Source organism: Leucopleurus acutus (assembly GCF_964270905.1).
Source record: "Leucopleurus acutus genome assembly, chromosome: 5".
Taxonomy (NCBI): Eukaryota; Metazoa; Chordata; class Mammalia; order Artiodactyla; family Delphinidae; genus Leucopleurus; species Leucopleurus acutus.
Window position 1 is genome coordinate 58,303,317 of NC_139147.1, and position 26,145 is coordinate 58,329,461.

At 41.5% G+C, this 26,145-nt stretch overlaps 2 protein-coding genes across 2 annotated transcripts in view; one reads left to right on the forward strand and one right to left on the reverse strand.

The window, feature by feature from the left end:
• CD96 (CD96 molecule) overlaps nt 1-26,145 on the forward strand; it is a gene marked incomplete at both ends in the record, with an annotated part of 85,403 nt that overhangs the window by 17,632 nt on the left and 41,626 nt on the right. Inside the window, 7 exon segments of the mRNA XM_082840567.1 lie at nt 6,387-6,454; nt 6,456-6,534; nt 6,538-6,598; nt 10,429-10,475; nt 21,417-21,507; nt 23,237-23,242; nt 23,245-23,424. Of these exon segments, the coding sequence (XP_082696693.1) occupies nt 6,387-6,454; nt 6,456-6,534; nt 6,538-6,598; nt 10,429-10,475; nt 21,417-21,507; nt 23,237-23,242; nt 23,245-23,424 (532 nt within the window).
• On the reverse strand, nt 16,167-17,606 carry ZBED2 (zinc finger BED-type containing 2; the record flags this gene model as incomplete). Its single annotated transcript, XM_082840390.1, is given in 4 exon segments — nt 16,167-16,195; nt 16,198-16,781; nt 17,274-17,379; nt 17,546-17,606. Coding segments are annotated over 4 exon segments (780 nt in total).

Genomic DNA, 26,145 nt, shown 5'->3' on the forward strand with positions numbered 1-26,145 from the left:
TCAAGTCCTGCATTAAACCCTGGAAACAATTTGACAAACTAAAATTAGTTTAATCTAAGTCACTGGAAAGCAAAAGCCATGTCTTGTATGTGGAATTTTATAAAATCTAATTAATTCAGTTATGACCCTCATGAGAAAGGTGATTATTGGGATTCTCAGTTATCATAAAAATATTATTTGCTGGGTGTCTCTGATCCCATGCTAACGCTGCGTTAAATGTGTTCATGGAGCAGATCCTTTGCATTTTGGAATGTTACATTCCAGGATCATGACTACACTGAAGTAGAAAGGCATCTGGTGCAAGTTGTATATCCAACATTTATCTAGAAAGAGAGGTAACTAAGTAAACGCAAAGGGCTAACCGTCGGTGTCAGCTGAGGCTCCATGTGCATGGTTGGATGATGTAGAAAAAGTCATAGAATGTGTGTATTTAGATGGAGTGCAGTTGGTAGAGAAAGGACAAATGCTATTTTTCCTAGTTTATGTCCTGGGGCACAAGCATGCAGTCAACAGGGAAATTCTGCAGGCTTACTCTGGGAGCTTCTAAATACAGTCTAATATTCTGCGTTCATTCCAAACTATCATCCTGATTTCCCACAGTATAAATTTCAGTTCAATCTAACAAGCATATGTGAATCTGTTTTAAGTGCGAGGTCCTGCAGGGATACAAAACTATATTGAACATGTTTCCTACCATGAAATACAACTTTAACAAAAATGTAAAAACTAGCAACATAGAGGGAAAATAATTTGATTCTGACTAAATGTACCTGGAAAAGCCTCTTAGGTTATGTCTGAGCTGGATAATTAAAGCCAGCAAACAACAGGCATGTACTACACCAAGACCCTGGGACCTGTGAACACATAGTGGGAGTGGGAGTGGGGGAGGTGATGAGGGAATGTTTGTTCCCAAACTTGGTGGATAAAGAGAAATCCATGACTTTTCTCTTTAAAATCACGAAAAGAAAATGAGAAGCATACCGGATTCACACAGTTCAATATTAGTGATAAAGGTATATAACTAAAACCTAGATGCTTATGCTTCTGTACATTTTTATCTGTAAATGTCTCTTTTAAATATTCTCTTCTTTATTATTTGTAATGTTCTATATGTAAACAAAAATTGAAATGGTACCATCAACAATATTGGTTTTCCATGCCTATGGGAAGCCTAGCTATTCAGAAAAGAAAGCTGTCACCTTCTACCTGATGGCAACTGACCCTGACTGTCTTCACCATAATCAAAAATGATGTGTTAACAAATACCGTATGCTAACACATATATATAGAATCTAAAAAAAAAAAAAAGGTTATGAAGAACCTAGGGGCAGGATGGGAATAAAGATGCAAACCTACTAGAGAATGGACTTGAGGACATGGGGAGGGGGAAGGGTAAGCTGGGACAAAGTGAGAGAGTGGCATGGACATATATACACTACCAAATGTAAAATAGATAGCTAGTGGGAAGCAGCTGCATAGCACAGGGAGATCAGCTTGGTGCTTTGTGACCACCTAGAGGGGTGGGATAGGGAGGGTGGGAGGGAGATGCAAGAGGGAGGGGATATGGGGATATATGTATATGTATAGCTGATTCACTTTGTTATACAGCAGAAACTAGCACACCATTGGAAAGCAATTATACTCCAATAAAGAGGTTAAAAAAAAAATGAAGTGTTAGCCAACCTACAAAGTGTTGACAACCAATTGTGATGATTGGAAAAATATTGTTGTGGACTTCTATAAAATGGACATGGGGAGCTTTGCAAGGACCCTACTTGACAGCACTGACTGGATGGAGAATAAATGGAGCAAAGTGAAGATAGGAAGCAGTTAGGAGATAAAGAAGTAACAATCGATGCAGTTAACAGAGTTTATTGAATGGGCTCTATACACTCAGCACCTACTTGTCCTGTGGCCGCCACTGCCAGCCCTGACATGGAGATGAGGTCACCTCACTAAATCAAATAGTTCCATGGTCTCTTTTCTGCATTGAAAATTCTGATTCTAGTACTAAAATAGGAACCCCTCTGCAACTTATTTTAGGGTTTGTGAGGTCATTAAGAGACATTCAGGAGGAGTTTTCCGTGATTCAATATGAACCCTCCCAGCCCTCATCATGCTAATTATTTTATCCAACTCCTGTGTGTTATTATGCATTTATTTTTCTTCTATGGGTCCTGATTTTCTATTTGTTTTTCTTGTGAATTTTTCTTCTCCTCAAACAGACTCTCAGCAGAAAAGTCAAGGACTGTCCATTCTACTACTTTTGTGAAGCAGTATGTAGCAAAGGCATTAATAGCATGGCTTTTCAAGGGAAATTGTTGTTTTCAAATCCTGGCTCTACATTTAATAGCTGTGTGACCTAGGAGCTAGGATTAGGGTGAAGTGAGTAGGGTCCTCACCTTGGGTGCAAAATTTAAGGAAGTGCCCCAAGAAATCAGTAATCAAGATATATATCTTAATAAAATATTTTTAAAAATCAAAATTTAGGGAAAATCCATGATGAACAAAATGTCGAATTTTAAAATAAAGGCACAATGTTTTTTGTTTGTTTTGAGATCCTGCTATGCTGTTCAAAGAATAGGATTTTCCAATCAGCCTGTGGTTCCTTGGTCTTCATGGCATCATGCCCGCCACGGGGGCGGGTTTGAAGGTTGACAAGGGCAGGAGAAAAGATTGTGCAATGCATGGCTTCATGTAGTCATTTTTCAAAATATTAAGTTGTAGAGAGTTTATTAATTTTTTCCACTGAGGTAAAATATGGGAGAATATTTTGATAAGTGCGTATAGGGATACATATTTTTCCTTTTGTCTCAGAATTCTATACAGCCTTGGATACGTTGCCCAGCCTGAGTTTTAGTTCTATCATCCACAAAAGGGGATAATTGTAGTTATATAATATAATTATATTATAATTATATAATTATAGTTTTATAATTATATTATAATTATAGCTTTATAATTATATTATAATTATATTGTTACAGTACCGGCTCCATGGTGTTACTGTGAGGTGCTAAATAACTTAGCACAGTACCTAGGCTCAATACATATTAAAAACTAATCTTTAAAGAGTTTGTTTTAGGACTCTCCATAATTCTTCAGTTTAGTTGAGCAGAGAGTAAATACTCATGAATTCACAGCAGGCTGACTCAGTTGAGGCTGGAAGACAGTGATTTAGTATTAATTGAACATCTGTTGAGTGTTAGGACTCGTGTAGGTGTATCAGATACATTAGCTAGTTCAGCCTACATTCCTCATTCAGTTTTGTAAGGGTCTACCAAGTTGGAAATCCCATGAAGTTTTAGAAATATTTATTAATATTTTTAAAATTATCAAAAGAAGAAAAGAAAAGAAAAACAGGCAAGAATAAAGGTTCTGTGGAAGATCCCCTACCAGACTGTTTCCGGAAGAACAGGTGCCCTAAGATCATTCTTAACAGGTAGGAGTTGAGGTGTATTCTCTGACCCCTATCACCAAAGGTAGATCAATATATCATAAAACGCTCCTTTCAATCAGCAAATTGTCCACATCTCTAAAATCTCCAATTTATACAAAGACCTCTGGCTTCCCGGAATTTCTTATACATTTTTCATTCGAGAGAGTCCACCAAAAAAATTTTGTTTTGTGATGGCTTGGTTTTATTAAGATGTGCTGTCTCAGAGGCTTCTTTGTCCCTTTTTTGGTGCTGTGACTTAAGTACCTTCTCTGTGTGACCTGTGAGCAAGTTAGCTAACCTTGGTTTATTCCAGATCGTTGTAAGGAGTAAATAAGGTAAGACTTGAAAGAACTTGGCACAGTGCCTCAAACACAGTAGGTGCTAAAGAAATTTAAGCTATGACTAATAAGAATATAAAAATGTAGTAGTGGTCATCGTATAATGTTAGTATTGTCTCTCCCTCTCCCAGCCCTAGACATTTCATCGTTTCCCTGCATTTTGTCACCTGTCTTCCCATTTGCTCCACGAAGGCAGGTGCTCACATGCAGATTCTTGCCTCGCCCCTTTATATCCGGAGACTCTGGAATCTCTCAGGCTGTCCTGATGTTGTAGATTACAGGGCACACTTTGCAACCGAATCCATCTTTCCCAACGAAGGACCAAATCCCTCCTCCACAACAGTCAAGCACCCAGAAAATAAACAAACAAAAAACACTCTGCATAATTTTTTAAATATCTTTTCTCCATCAGTTAAAATACCCTGGCCAGTCACCCCCAGCTATGCAGTAAAGGAAAAAGCAGTTCTCTCACCCATCTCCAACTTCAGCCTCTGACTGCCCTTCTTCCACGACAGAGTGACGGATGCAAGTGTTCCAAATGGTGAGTCATTTACTAAAAGATCAAGCACTTTGAACTCCTAGATTCTCACAAAAGCAGTCCCTGTGCGTAAAACAATAGCTGTAAAGCGTAGCTTATGCTGAAGAACCTGCAGGGGGAGCCAGCCTCCTTAATTACTGGCCTCCAGATCAGCCGACGCTGAGTGAAATGCCTTCCTCTCTCTTCTGCTGTCAGGGCTCCTTTTGGGGCCCCTGTCTCCAGAACATAAGTTCTCTCCCTTTAATTTTCTGTATCCTTCCTCGTTAGGAAGGCAGTGGCACAGACTCTTAAGTCCTACTTTATGTGGGTATGAAGTTATGTTCTTTGCTTCAGGAGTAAGTCTGTGATTCTCTGCAGGTATTACTACCTGTATATCTGTAGGTAAAGCTGATACCAATCCTCACCATGTTCACCTAAAAAATTGTCTTGCGTAAGAGTTTCTACTAAGTATATTCTGGAAATACCTATATAAACTATCTAAGTAGTCTGCCTTCCTGTTTTCCACTTCTTGCTCTGCTCCCAGCTCATACTTGAATTTTCTCCCTCACCTGGCTTCCCTTTCTTCTACCCTGAACTGTCTCATTTTTTAAACCAGAGAGTCCAAGTCACAGACCTTTGTTTTCATTATTTCATGGCTTCTTCCCCATCCGAAGCATTCCTGTTCACCCTTCTCCTTTTCAGTTCCTTCCGTTTCCCCGACCCCTACGCATAATGATTCATCTGTTGTTTGGAGTTAGACCAGTGGTTTTCAGCCCCCGGTCCTCTGAGGACCTTTTAAAAAATGTGCCCTGGGATGAGACTGATCCCAGAACAACTCCAGTAGAACCTCCAGAGAAGAAGCTTGTGCATCAGAATGTGTTCAAAGCAACTCAGTTGAAAATATAGAGCTATACTGAAGGAGGATAAGGACATAGCCTTTCCTCTCTACTTATGCCCCTGAAGAGTCCCCTTCTCACTAGGCCCTTAGTCAGCACATTTACTGACCCTGCCCAACACTGTGACATCTCCGGGACCTGGTCCATGAGATTCAGGCTAAGGCAAGAATAATGAAGCCTTTTTTTCATAGACCCACAAAAAGGTAATGGACTAGAGGAATCAAGTATTCCAGTTAAACTCTGATCTCCAAATTCAGATTAACATTTACAGCCTATTCCTTATGTGTCCTTTTTTGTGTGTGTGTGGTACGCGGGCCTCTCACTGGTGTGGCCTCTCCCGCTGCAGAGCACAGGCTCCGGACGCGCAGGTCCAGCGGCCATGGCCCACGGGCCCAGCCGCTCCACGGCACGTGGGATCCTCCCGGACTGGGGCATGAACCCGCGTCCCCTGCATCGGCAGGCGGACCCCCAACCACTGCGCCACCAGGGAAGCCCCTTATGTGTCCTTTTTGAAGGTCACAATCACAGAAATAAGAGCAGAAGGACAGCAACTAGGCTGAGGTAGGGAGGGTAAGGAGATACCAAGGACACAAAATTTAAGGAGGCACTCACTCTCAGGTGCCCACCCTGTACTTACAAGATCCTGGGAGTGACTGCTTCCTTAAATTTTGCATCCTAGGAGACTCTCTTTACCTCATTCTAGTCCTGGCTCCAAAGGGAGTTAAAATGAGACCTTCTCTAAAGGAATGCTGGAATGCTGGGAAGCGAGGATGACTGTGATCACCCAGTTTAGTGAAGATTTAATGAGTAAAACGGATACAGCCTCCTGAGCACATCTTAGCAGTAAGATTTCAGAACTTGAAATGAGAATTATGATCTGACATTAGCTCCCAGGGCTGTACCCCACCCCCCAAATACCACCCCCAATATGCAACTTACGGAAGGTTATGAAAGGCAAGTTTTAGTCAGAAGAGCAGCAAGTTTCTATTCGTGTTAAGAGAGAGTGACACAAATTTATAACTGAAGGTCAAGTGTCACGATACTTTCTCTAGTGACATACTCAGTATCTCTTAATTTCAATCCTTCATTCGTTATCTCTATTGTTACAAGATACAAATGAATTACTGCCTGTGGGACACCTAGTCCAGAGCTGGCACAACTGAGTGCTCAAAGCTGGTAACCATTTGTCTCATCAGGAGGATAATGGAACTCAGGAAACACTTCTCACCCAATATCACCCCATCAGCAATTCCACGTTATTTAAAGAGAGTCAAGCCAGGTACAGACTACAGCCTCTACCTCTCTCCAGTCCAAATCCAGGATGATGGCCGGAAGTTCCCTTGCTAGGCTGTAGTCAGGTCTGGCAAAATCTTCAGGCGCTCCACCACGGTCAGGGTTTTTGCTAAGAGTTTCTGTTCTCTGGACTCCCTGCCATCCTCCTGTCACTGTCTCCTGCTTTCTCTCCACTAAAGAGGAAGCACCCTGTTAGCGGGAGAGCAGCCACACAAGGGTCACTGTTCTGGAGTTCTGTTTGCCTTGATAGTTGTCATTCGTGTTACGGCTGGGGACGAGGGTAGGAAGCTAAAGAATGATGGTTCAGTTGCCAAAGATCGGTCAGTTTCCTGGTGACCACTACCTTATGTGCAATTTTAATGTTTCCTGAGAATACTGGAAGTTTCTTTAATTATAACTAGGTCTAATTGCTTAGTTGCCTAATTGCCTTAGTTGCTTTCTGGAGCAGAGTGGAATCAGGCCGGTGTGAGAAAAGGAAAATGATAAACACAGCTCCAAAGAAACTCTGCAGGAGTCCTCTCACCCCTACCAAGGCCAGCTGGGGTGAGAGACTGTCCAGCTTCTCCAGCCAAAGAACCTGCTGGGATGGCCCTCTGACCCTGCAATCACAGGAGAGTGGAGCTTAGGTGAAATATCCACTGTGGCCTCAAACAAATTGTAGAGACTCTGCAGGGTGTGAATTTAAGGGAAATGTGAAAATTCTATTTTGCTCAGTGATGCAAGGAAACATCAATAAGCAGAAACCCTTGGCTTTGGATATTTTTCATTTTTGTGACTAAGAGCTGTGTTTTTTAAAACATCATTTTTAAATGAAGGCAAAGAGAAGAACAGTGATGTGGATGAGCAATTAATTGTTTTTGAAAATGAGGTAAACAAAGAGAAAATAATTCACACCACCTAAGAGCATGGGCTGGTAGATTTTTTCTCAGTTGTCTGAATGATAGGACAAGTGAAAAATCTTTGTTTTTACTTAGAATCTTACTGATTATTATTAGAGGTCACACAATTCAGTATTTTGAAGGAAATGCAAACCCTTTAGTTCATAAAGGTGGGAGGAGCTACAGCCAAAATGTATTTAGTTTGAAGTCGCTTGCTTATAGCTTCTCCTGTATCTCTTTCTCCAGCTCTCACTCTCGTCCTCCTGCCCTGCCTCCCTTTCTCCTTCCTTCCCTCCCTCTTTTTCCATCTCTCCTCAGGGATGGGCTAGGAAATAATCAGTTGCCCTTGATGGTCAGGTTCCTTATGGAGCCTAGACAATGCCCTGTGATGAGTTGGAAAGGCTGTTCATCTCTTTTATTGACATCACCATTCACTCACTTATGGGGTATGACTGTCTTAGCACAAACATGAAGCTGACTCATCTGGCCTGACTATTGGCAAATCGATGGAGGCAGCCATCCGGGGTGTGAAAAAAAATAATTCTGTGTTAGGCAAACTGTGTCCCATTTGGCCAAGAGTTTTTGTACCATAACTCCATCTAATTGCCTTGCCAACATTTAAACCATGTCCTGTATCTCTTTGCTGCATTAAAATACCTTCATCTTGGTCTGGAATGCTGTTTACTCTCTTACATCTCATCTTTATCACCCTGTCTCTACATCTCTCTGTCTCTATATTTCTGTTTTCTTCTTCTTTGAACTCCTTTCAGTGGATGCTCAAAAATATGAAACTCTGCCTATTTGTTCATAGAATTAGATTTCTCCTGCTTCTTGGTCTTCTCCTTTAGCAAATGGGCCAGCTGTGTTGTGTTTGGACAGTCTTTAATCTATTTGGGAGTGTCACCTGAGTGTATATCATAGTGATCCTGGCAGAGGTATACACATACCGTATTCAGGACCCACTCTGCGTGCCTGGGTGATTCCCCGAATAGAATAAACCAAAAGCAAAAACATGAAAACCTTGAAATAAATATTCAGATGTATCACTGAGCCATTCTATAAGCCCTAAGTCCAGTTTATTTCTTCTTCCAGAACACCTTCATTCTCTGGCAGACCAGGGATTAGAAGCTTCCCCTCTGCTACTTCCTGCATCCCTCTCACTAGCCTCCTTTGACTTTCCTTTCTTTAGTGGGGAGTCACCTGCCATCACAAGTTTGCTCTCCTGCACTCCTAAGCTCTAAACGTGATTGTCCTGAGCCCCCCCAAAGAATCTGTCTCTCTCAATCACCTCTGCAACTTTTAGTAATTGTTCTTGCTTTCAGGTCCTTCACTCTACTGGCATTTGTTGCTAATAGGAAATCAGAAATAGGCCTCCTCCCATACCATTTTAGGTTGTGTCTTAGTTTGGGTTCCCCTGAAAGAAAACTTTGAGACAAGGATTTGAATTAAATTAATTTATTTGAGAGGTAGTCCTAGAAAACATAGGAGTGGGAAAATATGTCAAGGAAGGGAAGGAAGATAATAAAATGTACGTGATCAAGCCAGTTAGCACTATGGGTTTAGAGCTCATTCCCCCTGGAAACCCTGGGAGAATACCCATCAGAGTTATACCAAACAAAGATGAGGAAGCTGGGGTGTTATCCACCAACTCCCCACCTGTTGTCACCATTAACCCTCTGGGACTTCCAGTCTGCTCTACTTGTGGACTGAGTGTGTTTCCATAACCTCAGTAAATCTTCAGTAGAGGATCATATATATGCCCAGCAAGAGGCCTTCAGTAAGCAGAGGCTGAGTGGATGTAGCAGACACTGATGGCATCTGTGACAAGGGTCTTAATATTTTTTCCACTGGTTCATAGAGGGCATTGTCTGCTATACTCAAGAACTTACTTGAGGGATTTCCCTGATGGCTCAGTGTTTAAGAATCTGCCTGCCAGTGCAGGGGACACGGGTTCGATCCCCGGTCTGGGAAGATCCCACATGCCGCGGAACAACAAAGCCCATGCGCCACAACTACTGAGCCTGTGCCCTAGAGCCTGCGAGCCACAGCTACTGAGCCCATGTGCCACAACTACTGAGCCCACTTGCCACAACCACTGAAGCCCACATGCCACAACTACTGAAGCCCGTGTGCCTAGAGCCTGTGCTCCGCAACAAGAGAAGCCACTGCAATGAGAAGCCCGTGCACCACAACGAAGAGTAGCTCCCTCTCGTGGCAACTGGAGAAAGCCAGCACGCAGCAATGAAGACCCAACGCAACCAAAAAAATAAATAAATAAAATAAAATAAATAAAAATTTTTTTAAAAAAAGAACTTACTTGAAGTCACTTCAGTTCAACATGATGTCCTCAATGTCTGTTTTATGCTGGGCACTTAAGTGCTAGAGATGGAGAGATGAATAAAGCATTCTGGCTCCAAGGCACTTACAATTTAGCGGGACAACAAAATCGCTGAAATAGCCCCTGATCTTTTCTAGTACCAAACAACTAAATAAGAACCAGGTGTTCTTCCTGCCCTATAGGGACCTATAACTTGTGCTTTATTTCTAGGCCTTTGGACACATAGAACATTCCTCTCTTCCGTCTGCCCACTGCCTGCCCCTCCTCTCCCCCCACATTCCTCCTTTCACCTGACTCACCCAGAGGCATCTTTCAGATATCAGATGTGGCCTCTTCCAAAAGCCTCTTCTTATTCCCTAAGGTTGAGTTAGAAGCTTTTCTCAAAAGCTTTCTTCAAATCCCACGTGTCCTTAATAGCAATACTTATATCAGTTCTATCAATTCTAATTTCTAGTTTATGTATCTGTATTTTCCATGAAAATGTAAATTTCTTGAAGATGATGAATATGATTTCTTCACCTTTGTTTCCTAGGCATCTAGTATACTGCTGGCACACAGTGGGAGTTTAATAAATATCTGATGAGTTATGAATTTTTTACACACACACACACACACACACACACACACACACACACACACACACACACACACACACACACTAGTGACCAGGTAGGGTATCATTCAGGGCCACTAACTAACTGTGTTTTATTTGCCTTTAAGCTAAGCCAGAAATCTCCACGATTGTGGAAAATAATTCCACGGGTGTCTTCGGAGAGGTGAGTCACGTTAAAGTTTTTGAAAATCTACAGCATAATTATGCCAGTGTGTGTCAGTTTGCATCATTGCTCAGAATGTTTCTCAGAGGACCTTATTCCAATTAATTTCTGGTGGGAATGAAGGAAAGCTGAGTTGACTCTAGAACCCAAATGGGAATCCTTATTTTCTGACTTAGGGCTCTCAGAACATGTTATCTTGTGATCCTTAGTCCTTAAGTTTCCTGGAAAAATTGTCTCAATTGTTTAAATTTCTGTTTAATAAATGTTGAAGTAGATAGTGAAGGAAAAGTAGGGCAGAAAGCAGTGTGAATCCTGTTGTAAGAATGAGGTTTTTGCTCATCCTTTGACGTTTAATTTGTTCTAATTCATTTTCTGTACCAGCTTTCCTAGTGTTTTTATTTTTAAGTGACAAGAGGAAATGTACCCTTCTGAACTCATTCAGAGCCTGGCTATTTCTTAGGCAGTACAAGGAAGGGCAGGAGAAAAAGGAAATTAGAATAGGCCCCTCTGACTTCAAATTCTTGTAGGCAGTTCCCAGCCTCTAGTCTCCGGGATCTGGGCTTATTTCCCAGCTCTTCCTCTTGCTGGCTGTGACCTTGAACTAATTACTTCACACCTTTGTAGTCAGTTTTCCCATCTATATGAAGGGGGTAAGGAGAGTATCAGCACGTTGTTGTTGTTTTTAGGAATTAAATGAAATAATCCATGAAAAATTCTTGGTATATTGTTTGGTATATATTAAGTGCTCAATAAGCATTTTGTTGTTATTACTACTAATGTGTGTTGATCAGCTGTCTTATGGCATTATGGCTTCATTGAAACTTTTCAAAATCCCAAGTAAAATAAATATTCTTCTTAATTCTCAAACATTTCCTGTTACATGGGATGAGAGAAAATTATATTCCAGTTTCTTCTAGCCCCAAGAACATTAAATAACTTATGATTTCTTGTCATGTTTTCACTGAATATCAGTCATGTAATTTGACAGCTGCATTCAAATCATAGCTCAGGCTCTGTGGTGTGGTTCTAGATGAGTATATTATCCAAGTCTTTTGATTTTATGAATTAGTCTCTTAGATTAATTGTTATTATAGTCCCAAGTACATAGGAACGGTTTCCATTTTTTTGTTCTGCCACAATTAATTTTCAAGTTTATTAGTGGACTGCATTTCAATACTTTAAGTAAAATAAATAATCTAATGATATAATGTTTGGTAGGTGTTTTGTTTCTTATCAGGATTTTTTTTGTAGGTTCTTGGGCCAATGTTTATAGGTAACAAGGACTCAATCCAGATATAGAACCACAAGGTTGGATCCAAGAATTCCAGTTTAAAAAGAAAAGGACTTTGTCTTATGTGTCATCAGATTTTCTCTTCTGTACCCATGCTTCCCTGGGCACTGACTAGAAAAACCAGAGAACTTTCCTTCCTGGGGAATTAGTTGGAATTAGTTGGTGTGCAATCACCAACTCCACATAACCAGCTACAGGACACAGCTTGTCTGTGGATCCTTTAAGACCTTGACAAACGTTGGTAATTCCTCACTCTGATATTCTTATAATCCCAATTATATTTTTCATAACTTATTAACTCTTCAAAGCCCTCTCACATGCTTTTATCACGTGATGCTCCCAATAAGCCTCTGAAATAGGTAGAACATCTTGTTATTTCACAGATGAGGGATCGGGGCCTGGAGAGGCTAAGCCACTGGCTGAGCCACTAATGAAGGGCAGAGGTGGGAGGAGAATTTAGCATGCCTGAACCCAGGCAGGATGGCCTAACGGAAGGAGATCATGCTTTAGGGGCAGATAGAACTAAGGTCAAATCCTAATTCAACCGCCTACTAGCAACATAGCCTCATCTAGTAGTTAAGCTCTATGAGTCCCAACTAACTCATCTCCAAAACTGGGATCATAATCAATATTACACAGGGTTCTTAGGTGCCTTGGATTTATGCGCAGTAATGGAGTACGTAGCACAGAGTGGATGTCTCAGAAATGTTTCTTCCCTTCCCACTACTTATCACTCACTCTCTTTCACTTATTCCTTCCTCTGCATGAATATTCATAAATCTGCTATGTGATTGATTCTCAGAGACAGTGGGAGTTAATGAAAAAACACAACAAGATAGGTTGTGGAATCTGATAAACCTGGGTCTGAATTCTCCTCCTTCACTATTAACTCTGGGCCTTGGACCAGATTAGATTAGATTAGATTAGATTCCTCATCAATGAACAGGGACAATGATACCAACCTCACAATGGTGACATAAGGACCAAATGAGAGACCTGTATGCAAACTATCTACTATCTGGCAACCATTAGGGCTCAGTAATGGTAATTTCCTATCCTCTTCCCTTCATCTCTTAAAAATTAACCAAGTCAACATGCATGTATTGATGCTTACTAGGCGCTACATGTTCACTGCACCAGCAGCCCTAAGTGTTAGAACAATAGGGGTTTGGTCAGCTGTGAACTGTGTCTTCCAGTGTTACTAGTTAAAATTACAAAGCTTATGGTTAATTTACCTTTCCTGTAGAATAGAAGAGCCCCCAGATTATTCTATCAATGATGTCTTTCAGGCTTAGACATGCAAGGGGTGTCCATGGAGAGTGTTACCCCTATGGATGTCGTGTTCTTGCGTGTTTCCAAGGGCTCGGCTTTGCCAGGGCTCCAGCATGGCACACAGCCTCACCTCCACAGCTCCATGGAAAGAAAGAGTCTTTAACGTAAACTTCAGGGCCCCCCATGTAGCAGCTTTTTGCTCTAGAGCAAGAGATGCTGGGCCGAAGAGTCCCTCGGCCACAGCCCCTGGCCCTCTATACCCCTTACTCTGATGATGCAGCAAAAGAAAGCACAGGAGAGATACACGAAAACTCTAGTTTACTCAGCAGGGCGGTCTTTCCACGAGCCACATGTGTGTCTTTTTCCTGCCTGTGCTTTTACTAGGTCATCTCCATGGGTCCTGTCCTTGTCACTCTCTATTATGTTTTACAAAATTTAGGAAAAAAACTAAAAAAACAAAACAAACAAACAAAAAACAAAACTACCTCACGTGTGAAATGTAGGAAACAAAAGCAGGTGGGATTGAAATGCCTAAAAGGGAAGAGAGGTTAAAATAATAAGACCCATGGAAAAAAGTCACTGTAATCTAAAAGCAAAACATCAGAGTTTAGCAGGACATCTCCAGTAGCTATTTACAGAATTTGTTTCTGTTTATTTAATTTTGGTTTTGCAAAGCCTGAGTTTTGTGCATTCCTTGACCTTCTTAAGCTCCATTTCCTGTGTGTGTGTGCGTGTGTGTGTGTGTGTGTGTGTGTGTGTTTAAGATTAGATATTGCAACCTTTTTTTCCCCTCATAGCATCTTTTGTAGCACATTAAGATTCTGAGTCCAAATCTCCAGCCGTGTGACTCCCAGCCGCCATCATCATTTGCAGCAGTGAGCCCCTGAGCCCCTGAGCTTTCACCACAGATGGAAAGGGTCCTAAAAGGGGCATCACACCCCCGGGGGGAAACCATAAGGAAAGTGAAAGCTTTAATATCAGGCAGGTTTCTAGAAAAAAGGGGATTGCAGGACTGCAATGCAGCCTGGGTTTTTCACAAGCCTGGTGTTTGGACTTGTGTCTTTTCACAAACAGCTCACAGGGAAGATAGATCTGACTGTTAGAGCTGCTGACATGTCTAAGAACAGCAGTAAAAAGGAGCCACATAGGTGGGGACCGAATAAGGCAAGACACCATTATTATACCAGGATCTTGTCTGCTTTAGGGACATGGCTGTCTACGAGATGAAATGCTGGCTTTGTCTCCTCTTGTCTTCCCCCGCTCTCACCATGCCCTCTTCCCCACTCCCAATGCAGTTTTGTTTTGTTTTGTTTGTTTGTTTGTTTTTGCGGTACGCGGGCCTCTCACTGTTGTGGCCTCTCCCGTTGCGGAGCACAGGCTCCGGACGCGCAGGCTCAGCGGCCATGGCTCACGGTCCTAGCCGCTCCGTGGCATGTGGGATCTTCCCGGACCGGGGCACGAACCCGTGTCCCCTGCATCGGCAGGCGGACTCTCAACCACTGCGCCAACAGGGAAGGCCCCAATGCAGTTTTAAAAATAAATAATAGGTTCTACAGGAATCATCCGAAACAAGTCAGCTCCAGCACAAAGGCCAGAGTAGTTTCTAGTTTGATTTTATTCTACTCCTGAGTTAATAGTTTAAGCATATCCTCAGCAGCCCAGGGCATTTTCTTCTCCATATGGACTGCTGGATCCCTTTTCTCAAAGCATCTCTAAATATTTAAAGATGAACAGCTCTTAAAAAATCGGAGAACAAGGCATTGTCATGCAGTTAGTATCTTGAGGAATATAATCTGAAACCTACTGCTCAAATGAATGAGTGGTCTGTGTGGTATGCGGGGACAAAACAAAAGCTACTTAACTCATTAAAATTGACCTCAGAAGCTAAGAACATGTTCTCTGTCCTTCACTCTCTCAGACAGTCAAGGTCTCCTACCTTTCCATGGTGAATCTTCTCTAGGGAACTGTCTCTCTTATCTTCACATTTCTTCTCTATCCCTGTTTCTTTTTTGGTTTTCTGCCTCTGTTCTTTATTTCTCCTAATATACCCCAATCTCTCCACCTTTTTCTTTTTCTTTCTGAGGTTCTTTCATCTCTTCCTCACATACTCCTCCTTTAACAGAGCTTAAAATGAAATCAAATTATGCTTTAATATATATCCTTTATTCTTTTTTTTTTTTTTTTTTTTTTTTTTTTAGCGGTACGCAGGCCTCTCACTGCTGTGGCCTCTCCCGTTGCGGAGCACAGGCTCCGGACGCGCAGGCTCTGCGGCCATGGCTCACGGGCCCAGCCGCTCCTCGGCATGTGGGATCCTCCCGGACCGGGGCACGAACCCGTGTCGCCTGCATCGGCAAGCGGACTCTCAACCACTACGCCACCCAATATCCTCTATTCTTAATGTTTAATTCAAGTGAGTTGAAAAGTCTTTACTTTTCTCTGTGCTAATTATGCATTAATTACTTATGTGTTAGATTGTGAGAGAGACTTACAGGATTCAGACAGGCTATATTGATGAAACAGCTTTAATATAAGCACGGCAATAATGGGAGAAAGATATACATCAGAAGGGTCTGGAGATCTCAGGCTCAGGTTTCTTTGTCCTTCCACTGCTGGGTCCCACAGAACAAGCTTTGTATCCAGTTCTCAAATCAACACCAGCATGTGTGCAAACACCTCTCTCCCAGGAAGCCTAATCTGTGTTCATGGTGGGCTCTCAAGAGTGAGCTGGTCGCATAGTCATATTCCAGCCACCCAACCAGCCTCAACCATCAAAACCTTCAATTCCACCAAAACCAAGTGCTAGGCATAAATCCCATTATTTTCACTCATCAGTGCTGACAGGCTGGTACATTCTGCTCCCAAATAACCCACAATACCCATGGTGGCGAACCGACATTTCTCTTTAGTTAGTATGTTTTAAACTTTTGGTGAATACAGCTCTAAGGAACCTTATAGACAAGCATTTGGCCAATTCAGACCTGCTGAGATTAACCACACTATGCTCTCTTTCTGTTAAAAACAAAATCCCACTAAGCCACTTTGCTATATACTAGAGCTGGAACTAAAATGGCCTTCTTTGCTACGGGTCTGAAGTCAGTGTTCTCAGAATAGAATCCCCCAAGCCCCGTTTAAACAAAATGGAAGGGATGAGCTGCTGTGGGCTGTCTTTGTCCCTCTGGCAGGCCTTCTCAGCCCTCACCTTCCGCCTCATCTCCAGGATGGCCCTTTCCACCTCGTCCAGGGCTCGCTCTCTCCTTTCCACTGCCCTCTCCCTCCTAAGTGCCTCCTTTTTTCTTTGGCTGGCCTGCTCCAGGATCCTTGCCCAGTCGCCCTCAATGCCTGTGGGGAGCTGCGGCCCTTGAAGCCTGGGGGCCTGGCACTGCCCGGCCTGACCATGGCCACCCTTCTCCAGCTCCTCGTTGTGCATGCTTTTCAGATGCTTCCACAGGGCTGTGGTGCCCACGTTAACCCCAGGGCTACGTCCCACCTGCCCGCCATACAGGCGGCAGGTGGTGTATGGGTTGGGGTGGTGTCCAGCACAGGCAGGGGCCAGGGGGAAATACTCCCAGGCCTCGGAAAACCAAGTCCCCTTGTTGTGGGGCATCGGGGTGGGTGTGGTACCCGCAAAAGGGCCGACCGGTCCTCCCGTCTCACTGATCTCGTCCTCCTTCACTTCTAAGTCCCCTTTTGCCTTTATCCTGGTTCCCTCTCCTTCCTCCTCTTCCCGCCTCGTCCTGTCTCTTCTTTACAGCTTTCCTTTCCAAAAATCTCTAAGGCTAAAAGTGTACTTGGCAAGGGACTGTGGTGACTTGGGGATTTGCAATAATGGTCAAAGGCCGGCCACACCTGGGTGGTGTTTCCTTTCTGCTTCACTGGAGAGTAAGGGTGCATCACTGGAGAGTAAGGGTGCATCAGAGCCAAGCAAAATGGCCCGGAGGCCCTCCTGTACATTCCCTCCATGACCTGGATACATACTGATCCCTCCTTGGCTGGCCCAGAAGACAAAACAAATTAGTGCAACAAATACAAAGCTCTTGAGTGAGCTCAGTGTTCTCTACATCAACCAGCAACACGGGTGTTTTTGAATATTGAACATTTTAGGTTTCTCTCTTGATTCTCCTCCTGGCTGCTTCCGCTGTTTCTGTGCTCCTGGCGATCGATCCAATGCGTTCTGGAAGCAGGAGGAGAAGCCTCAGGGTTCAGGCTGTTCAGGAGCCCCAGGGCTGGGACCTCACTGGGTCTCCCTCAGCGTGGGTAGAAGCGAAGCATAGACAGATGCTGATGTCGGAGACTCGCGTTTCCTCAGAATGGATGCAACAGGCTGTCCGGAGGCTACAAAGTCTGCCAGGGTCTGGGAAATAAAGTTCTCAATGTGAGGTTAGCTTGTCCCTAGGGAGGTCCCTCTGGGGCTAGGATTCTAGGAAGTCCACACAGCAGGCTTAGCTGTTTTCAGTGGGAGGAGCTGGCATGCCCGAAGGAGAGAGAGGTGGAGCGAATCTCCACAGACCTGGTTGTGCCTGGGTGTCCTCGGCAAGCAGCTCACCATCCTCCACCTTCCCAGGCACCATCGCCTGCAAAGCCAACAGCTGATGAGAACTTCCTGACAGCAACTTAGTCCAGATGTTTGGCTTATTTTAAGAGGTACCTCATTTTAAGAATAAATAAACAAAGGGAAAATTGTAGTATACGTTAAAAACAGCCTGACTTCTCTCTCCTTTCTTGGGTCATTTCTTAAGTGATTGAGAGCTTATTCGTTAAGCTTTGCAACCTTGAACAGTTAGGAAGCACCTCCCAGCCACAAGTGGGTACTTAACAGGCAAGCAAGGCTCTGGACTGGTCTCTGATGGCTCCGGTGCAGGGTGAGCACTCCTGCTGCCTTAGAAGGCTGTTAGCTGACTCCTATCCCTGGGGGGAGGGCACCTCCAGTTCCTGTTCCCTCCCACTTCCAGGGAAGCCTGGTTTCCAAGTGGGTGTGTCCCTGCCTGTAGGGTTTTTCTGCAACAAATGCAAAACTTTTCTCCGCCCCCCTCCACCACTGAAGAAAGTTGTCCCTGGCAAATATCATGTAGTAAAACAGTAAGTCGAGCACCTACAAGTCTTAGTTCTGTTTCCAGAAGACTAGATCATCTGGCCTGTCAAGCAAAGAAGGAGATTTAAGAGGGGGAATGGGTGACATATGGGTAGAGAAACCACATGCCTCAAGAATATCTGTGGTTTCAAATATTTTGTCCAATTGTCAGACCATGAGTCTCCATTTTTGGTTGGAAACTATTGATGTTGTAAATACAGTCAGTAGAAAAGCCAGAGAACTTGCAGAAAGGGGAAGATTAAGTGAAAGGACTTCACCCCCAATTTAGAGTAATATAGCAAATTTGGGGTTGCTTTTTATTATATTATGTAACTAGAATTGGAAAAGCTGAAATATGTTGGCTTCTACTCTCAATTGGAATGAAATAAAGGTATAATCAACTTAACCAAAAAATATGTATTTCAGATAGGTAGGTAGATAGATAGATAGATTTAGGAAGGAAGACCTACCAGGAGGAGACAGGCACATTTTAAAGAAGGTGTCCATGGGAGAAAAAACTTTGAGTTATAGAAGAAAATATAGAAATGGTAGAGTAGAAAACATGTAGAGACTGAAAGTCAAATTTCAAGTGAAAAGCAAATGTGTGGGGCATGGAGAGACCCCAAATAGAAATGAAGAGCTGGTAAACAAATAGGGAAACTCTTTTCTTTTTTTTCTTTTTTTAGGTTTTCTCTTTCTAGACTAAACAGCTATTTTCAAACTGATTCTGTGAAAAGTCCTTTGGAAAAGGTTCTGCCCAAACTTAAGCAAACTGAATATGGGATAATTTACAAATGGTCACCATTTCAGTATTTCATATGTGGAAATAAGGGAATGATCAGTCTTACAGCCAGATTTGGATTCATTTTTCCTGACTCATCAGTTTTATCCTGCTCCAACCTCTCCTTCCAGGACAACATCCCCACCTCACTCCCAAGCCCATGAACCGTTCCATCTGCCCATCTTTGTGAATCCCCCACTACTTTTCACCTGTAGGATCCAGGCCCAACTCTTGCCTGTCCACAAAGTATAACTGTGCCCTCTAAGTTATTTCCAGATTTCATCCTTCTCTGTACTCCCACAGAACTCTCCAAATACTTTTTGACACTTACTGCAGAATTCTTTGTGCTACTGCTTACTTATTCCATATGTACTTAGAATAATGTGCTGGAGAAACCAATAATTTACTTGTTTCATGAATACAACAGACACACTGAGTGAGTGAATGATTTTGACTTCTCAGCAGAATAAGGGGGGTGTGTGTGTGCTTATATGTATGTGTACGTAAACTCTTGTTCATATTTACTTCATTTTTTTTCCAAATTTAGCATGTTTTTCTTCTTAATTGTTTGGAAATACAGCTCTGCTTTCTCAGCAAAACCATATGTGCTTGACATTTCATAATATGTTCGACTTCAATTTGAACTAGTTTAGTCTGAAGCTTTTCAATTTTGGAGACTAAAGGAGTTTTGGGACAAGAACCATATCCCTAAACAAAATCTTGGAACACTGTCTGGAGCTCGTATAGAATATATGAAATCTGAATCATTCCATGAAATCTGAATTCAGAGAATCTACAAGAGTTAAATCTTTTTGATATTTTTATTAAATTGACAAGAAATTTCTTCAGTGAGCCAGTTGCCTTTATGAAATAATGGAACCCCTACTTGTTCCTGATATGACCATATCCTCATGTTTTGGTGGGTTGAATGAGCATGGAGAAAATGAATCATGAGAGGGGTTAAAGGTATGGGCATTAATGCAAACTTTTACAACTTTTAAAAGACATTTTTTTCCTATAACTCTTACATGGATGACCTGGAGATAAATATCAATCTTTGGCACTTTATTGGATTAAATAAACTGAATTCTCTTTACTTATTAAGAATACAATTCAGGGGACCTGGTTTTACTTTTAGGACAGAAAGAGACATAATTTCATGGAGCTGCATGCCCGTCATGTGCCTGCATCCCATTGGCAAGTGCTGAATGGGTAGGAAAGCTGGGGCTGCAGTGTTTGCTACTACCATTTTGGATACAACAGATGACCTCCTCTGAAAGTCTCATGATTTCCTTAGGGTTTTTGCCATGATGTGATGTTCTGGGGGATGTTCAACTGCTCCTCAGTGGGATCTCACCAGAAAGATGGGATTTAGTATCCTTAGGTTTGGTTTCTCAGTTCTGCTCAAGACCAGACTCTTTGGGCATCACTATCCTGTGGGGAAATTGGCACACCAAGCATTAAATATAGTTAATTGTTCTTTACTAGTTAACTAGCATATTCATCAATATTCATGTTCATCAATGAAAAATATTTGAGAACTAAGAACTAGGGCTGGTCATATGTAAAACACACATACCTCTGGATGAGAAAACAAGTAGCTAAAAGTGGGATTATAATTTTGCAGCGTCTCAGATAAAATAATGAAGATCTAATAAGTCTTATCGGATATGTTCACCAGGCTCTTGAAAAAACCACCATCTTACAAAGAACAAACAGTGTTGAAAATAAAACATAACGAACCCTCCTCTAAGCTCCCGGGTTTTGTAACATAAGCTACCTCTTCTTCTACTTCTTTCTTATTTCAATACAACGTGTTTTACCAGGAAATGTCTTGGGCTGGGATTAAGGTAACTCTTCCAATTGTGCCATCAACTACATTCTTCTCCTTTTAACCATTCTGTGATTCTGTGCCTTGATTTCCCCATCTGTCAAATGGCAATAATAGGGTGGGTCCTATCTAGCCCATAGGATTGTTTAGATGATAAAATAAAAAATTAATTAGGAAAACTCTTTACAAGTCAAAAGTGAGATGTTTATATTAAATGGTTCCTGTAATTGTTGCTACAAATAGTACTTTACATTATTTGGGGAACGAAAGCAACAGAAGTCTGGCTCTCTTTTAGCTTTCAGTCTAACAGAATATTCTTCTCTGGCCGCTGCCTGTTATAGCTTCTTCTTTCTATTCTTTGGTTTCCATTTATACAGTTTTGTTCTGCCTATGTAGGGATGTAATTTTCCTTTTCAGAACCCAGAATCCAGACTTGCAACATTAGTATAGTCCTAGATTCTTCTTAAATTGACCTTAAATTCTAACCATTAATTTATAACATCTGTATAGGAGATTGCCTGTTTATAGTTCACTCTTTAAACCTCTTACAGGTAAACACTGCCTTGTTAAAAGTGGAGAAAATAATTTTGTGCCAATTTGCCTTGTTTGAGGCTTGGTGGAGATATAAGGGGTATCAATTCAGTTTCTTCTGAATTGGCAAGTAATTCTTTCTGTATTCTGCCTTTCACCACCTCCAGAGAATATTTACCTGCTCACTGAGGAATGTATTTCCCACAGCAAATCTTACATGGTTTATAGAGAAAAGCTTCCCTCAAGGTGAAAGAGAAGGTAAGGAAATCAGTCAATGGAAGTGGGTTTGGCAAAGAAAGAAAACAAAGCACAACAGAAGTTGCCACTGCCCAAGTTGATCTTGGCATTTAAGAGCAATTCTCATTCCAAGAAAAACATCATCTTGCCTACCAAATGCCATTTTCTGATACCTCATCTAGCTCCTCCAAGGGGTTGGGAGGTAACATTTCCCAGAATATAAGAAATATATTTGACTTGGTCAATTCGTATATAAACACTAACGTTGTATTTAACTGTCAGTAAATGCAAATCTTTTATATGAGTGCCAACAAGTTTAATTCAACCTACATGAATTAATCATTTCAGTTAGTTCAGTGAACTTAGCATCACTGCTTTAAACCAATAAACAAATAGTTTCTACTTTTTCTTGCAAGGATCTGGGTGGGTTGGGGGTGAGGAGGTTTGGAGGAAGTGTACATAAAGGACTTGGCTCCATGGCAAGGAACATGTTTACCAAGAGGATTAGAAGTTCCTGGAGCAGGACACACGTCAAGACAAGCTCAGGTGAGAACATACAAAGCGATACTCTCATAGGTGGTAAACATGGCAGCCTCTGCCAGAACAATCCCAGCTGTCTCCTGCCTGGGACAGCAGCCCTTCTCCTTTCTCCTGAGTCATTTAGCCTCAGAGCTCAGTATATTTTCAACAGTCACTGAGTCATGTAGCTCTTGCTGCACTGTGATCTTTAATTGATAAAATTTTAAGTTTACGTTGATGAATGATTGTATTGATCCACTTGATTCATTTTGAGACTATTACTGGTTTTGTTATTAGATCACTTTAAAAACAATTCACCCACGATAATGACAGGATGCAATCCTGCAAATATCTTATAAGGGTCATTATAGATATGTTCTGTCAAATAAGCTGTGATTTGATGTGCCCATTACCCTTCCAACCTTGAGGCCAGGAGGTATGGCCAGAATTTTACCAGCACACAACTGCATTTAGTTATTATTTTGGCAAGTGATAACTTCAGAACTGGCATTTAGAACCCTCAGTGTCAAGAAGCTGTGAGACAAAGTTCTGGCCTCCAGGGATGGAGAGTTTTACATTCATTTTCTGCTACCATGTATGCTCTTTGGAGGTGGTACTAACAGTGGCAGTTAATATTTCTAAAGAAGACTTGCAGGACCCAGAGTGACAGTGTTATAAGTCTACAGCTTAATTCAGGAAAAGGATATAATCTAGCAACAATATCCTTAAAGTAAGGATATGCTTCCCATGTACACATTTACAGCTCTCAAAGTGGGGAGCCCAAAATGGAGTCTCAGCTGAGGTGGTTTTATATTTTCCTGGTCACTTAGGCATATTCCTGCTACTACTCACACTCGACACAAGAGTCCTCCCAGGTTCTCGCCTAGGCCAGGGGCGAATCATCAATCTCACTGTTATCAATAAGCAATGCTGATGAGCTGGAAAAACTTGTCCCTAGACCCACTAGAGCCATGGTTACAAATAAAGCAGCACTTTTAATCAATACATTTCATACCTTGACCATGGATCGATGCCATGCAGGAGCTTGAACAAAAGAGTTCAGATTAATTCCAGGCCTTCCGCACAAACGCTCGCTGCAGAGAAGCTGTGGTTTGACCACTTTAGATTCTATATCACCATAAACCACACTGCCTCTAGCCATACCTTGGCATCGTTGTATGGCTCATATGGAAAACACTGGGGACTAACCTTATGCTTATCTGCCTTGTAGAAATACACATACTAATGAAAAGAGAAAAGACAAAGGAGGATTTGGGGAACTGAAGTCTGTTTTGACAAGTGTGTATGATAATAAACCAGCCCAATCAAACAACCTGACCATCTGGTGTATGGCTGTGTCTCCAGTCCCTGGAAACAAAGTGTGGGATAGCTCATTCGAAAAGATCACGTTTTCCTTGGGTGAGTTGTCTATTTAATGAGATCAACAAGGGGTGGCCAAGACTGCCATAAGTTCAGAACATTTCTAACTGAAGTGAATAGAATACTGATTATTTCCATGATATTTTAATCTCTGAAAACTCTCTCTACACAACTCAAAATTATTAGATTTCAAAGTAATGGACATTTTTTGACTAAAGGAACTCTACTGAAAAGAATTTCTTCAAATAAAAAATAGTTGATTCCTGTTTCTAAGAATTTCTGGTGAATACAGCAATTTTTTAATTCAAATTCCATTAATAATAACTCTAAACTAGCATTTTTGTTAATCTACAATATAATGAAAATTAACACTAACATACTGATGATCAAGAGAGTTTTTAAAACCCTAAAATTACTTCAGAGTCTATAAAAACATTCATTTATGTATAGGATATATAATTCTAATACTTAGGAATGGATAAACCAGATATGAGATATAATGATTTTATTTTCTTTTTATTGAAGTATAGTTGATTTACAGTGTTATGCCAACCTCTGCTGTTATAACAATTTTAGTATCCCTAGACTTGAAGCACAAAATCTGACACGGAGGATTTTTATGACTTGAAAATTTATATGTGGGATCATTCTACTATTACAACATTAGATTAACCAGAATATTCATTACTCTGAACCAGATCAAACAATAAAGATTTACTACATAAAAGATGTGAACAAATATCTCAACAAATACAGTGACGACAGATTGTCTATAGAAAATAGAAGTGCATAATGACAACTGTCAAATATGCCTATGTAACAGTAAAGTAATACCTATAAAACTTGAACAGATTTGCAAGTCATTATTATGACTCTGCAGAACCATTAACATCTTATACCACCTTCCTATTTTCAGAGATATTGTAGTCTATAACATACTTATAAAAACCGGAATAATTTATGAGGGAAAGAGTTTCCCTTTGTTTCAAGGCTACAGTCTGCATATTGGGTCCTTCCCAGCCCTGTTACCAATGCTGTTAGTTGGTTCCTGTGAGCTTTGGATGGGGTATGTTGCTGTGTAAACCCATCCCTGTTATGCAGAAACAGGTGCCATTCAAACATGAGGACACTAGCATGATCCCTGCAAGCCTGCAACCACGCCCGTTCACATCATTCTGTGAATTTTGAGTTCATCATTCAGAAATGGTCATGAAATATCCATACTCAACTTAGCCTAATTCCCTCAGAAATAAGTGCACCTCCTTTCCAGAAGACTGTACAAGGTTAGGGCTGCAGTCTTGGAACAGTGTAAAGGTAACTGGTTCTCACATAGATTTACCAGTAGCTTTGGCCGAATCTAAGGACATGAGCTAAAAAACAGTTAACCTCAAATTCCTAAGGAGAATCCTATTCCCATCATAGACAGAGCCACGTTTGAAAAAATAATATTTTATGATGTTAAGACTGGTTCTTGTTTTTTTTGTTATTGTTTAAAGACTTTATTTTTTAGAGCAGTTTTAGATTCACAGCAAAATTAAGAGGAAGGTACAGAGATTTCTCATATACCCTCTCCCCACACATGCATCCTCTCCCTCATTATCAACATCACTCACCAGAATGGTGCATTTGTCACCACTGATGAAGCTACACTGACACATAGAAATCACCCAAAGTCCTTAGTTTACTTTAGGGTTTCCTCTTGGTGTTGTACATCCTACAGATTTAGGCAAACGATGTACTCATCATTATGGTTAGGTTAGGTCCTACAGCCCTAAAATTTCACTGTCCTAAAATTGACTTCTTTCACTTAGTAATATGCATTTAAGATTCCTCCATGTCTTTTCATGGCTTGATAGATTTATTTTTCAGCACTGAATAATATTCCACTGGATGCGTATACCACAGTTTATGTAGCCATTCATCTACAGAAGGACATCTTGTTTGCTTCCAAGTTTTGACAATTAAAAATAAAGCTTCTATAAACATTCATATGCAGGTTTTTGTGGGGCATGCATTTTCAACTCCTTTGAGTAAATACGAAGGAGCACAATTGCTAGATTGTATGGTAAGAGTATGTTTAGATTTATAAGAAACCAAGAAACTGTTTTCCAAAGTGGCTGTACCATTTTGAATTCCCACCAGCAATGAATGAGAGTTCCTATTCCTCCACATCCTTGCCAGCATTTTGTACTGTCAATATTCTGGATTTCAGCCATTCTAATAGGTGTAGCAGTATTTCATTGTTGTTTCAATTTGTGTTCTCTGATGACATATGATGTGGAGCATGTTTTTATATGTTTATTTGCCAACTGTGTACTTTCTTTGGTGAGATATCTGTCTCTGGCCCATTTTTATTTTTTTTTAACTTTTTAAAAAATTTATTTATTTTTGGCTGTGTTGGATCTTCGTTGCTGTGTGCAGGCTTTCTCTAAGTTGCGGTGTGCGGGGGCTACTCTTTATTGCAGCGTGCGGACTTCTCATTGTGGTGGCTTCTCTCGTTGTGGAGCACGGTCTCTAGGCGTGCGGGCTTCAGTAATTGTGGTACACAGGCTCAGTAACTGTGGCTCCTGGGGGCTCTAGAGTGCAGGCTCAGTAGTTGTGGTGCACGGGCTTAGTTGCTCTGCGGCGTGTGGGATCTTCCTGGACCAGGGCTCAAACCCGTGTCCCCTGCATTGGCAGGTGGATTCTTAACCACTGCACCATGAGGGAAGTCCATCTGGCCCATTTTTAAATCAGGTTGTTTGTTTCCTTATTGTTAAG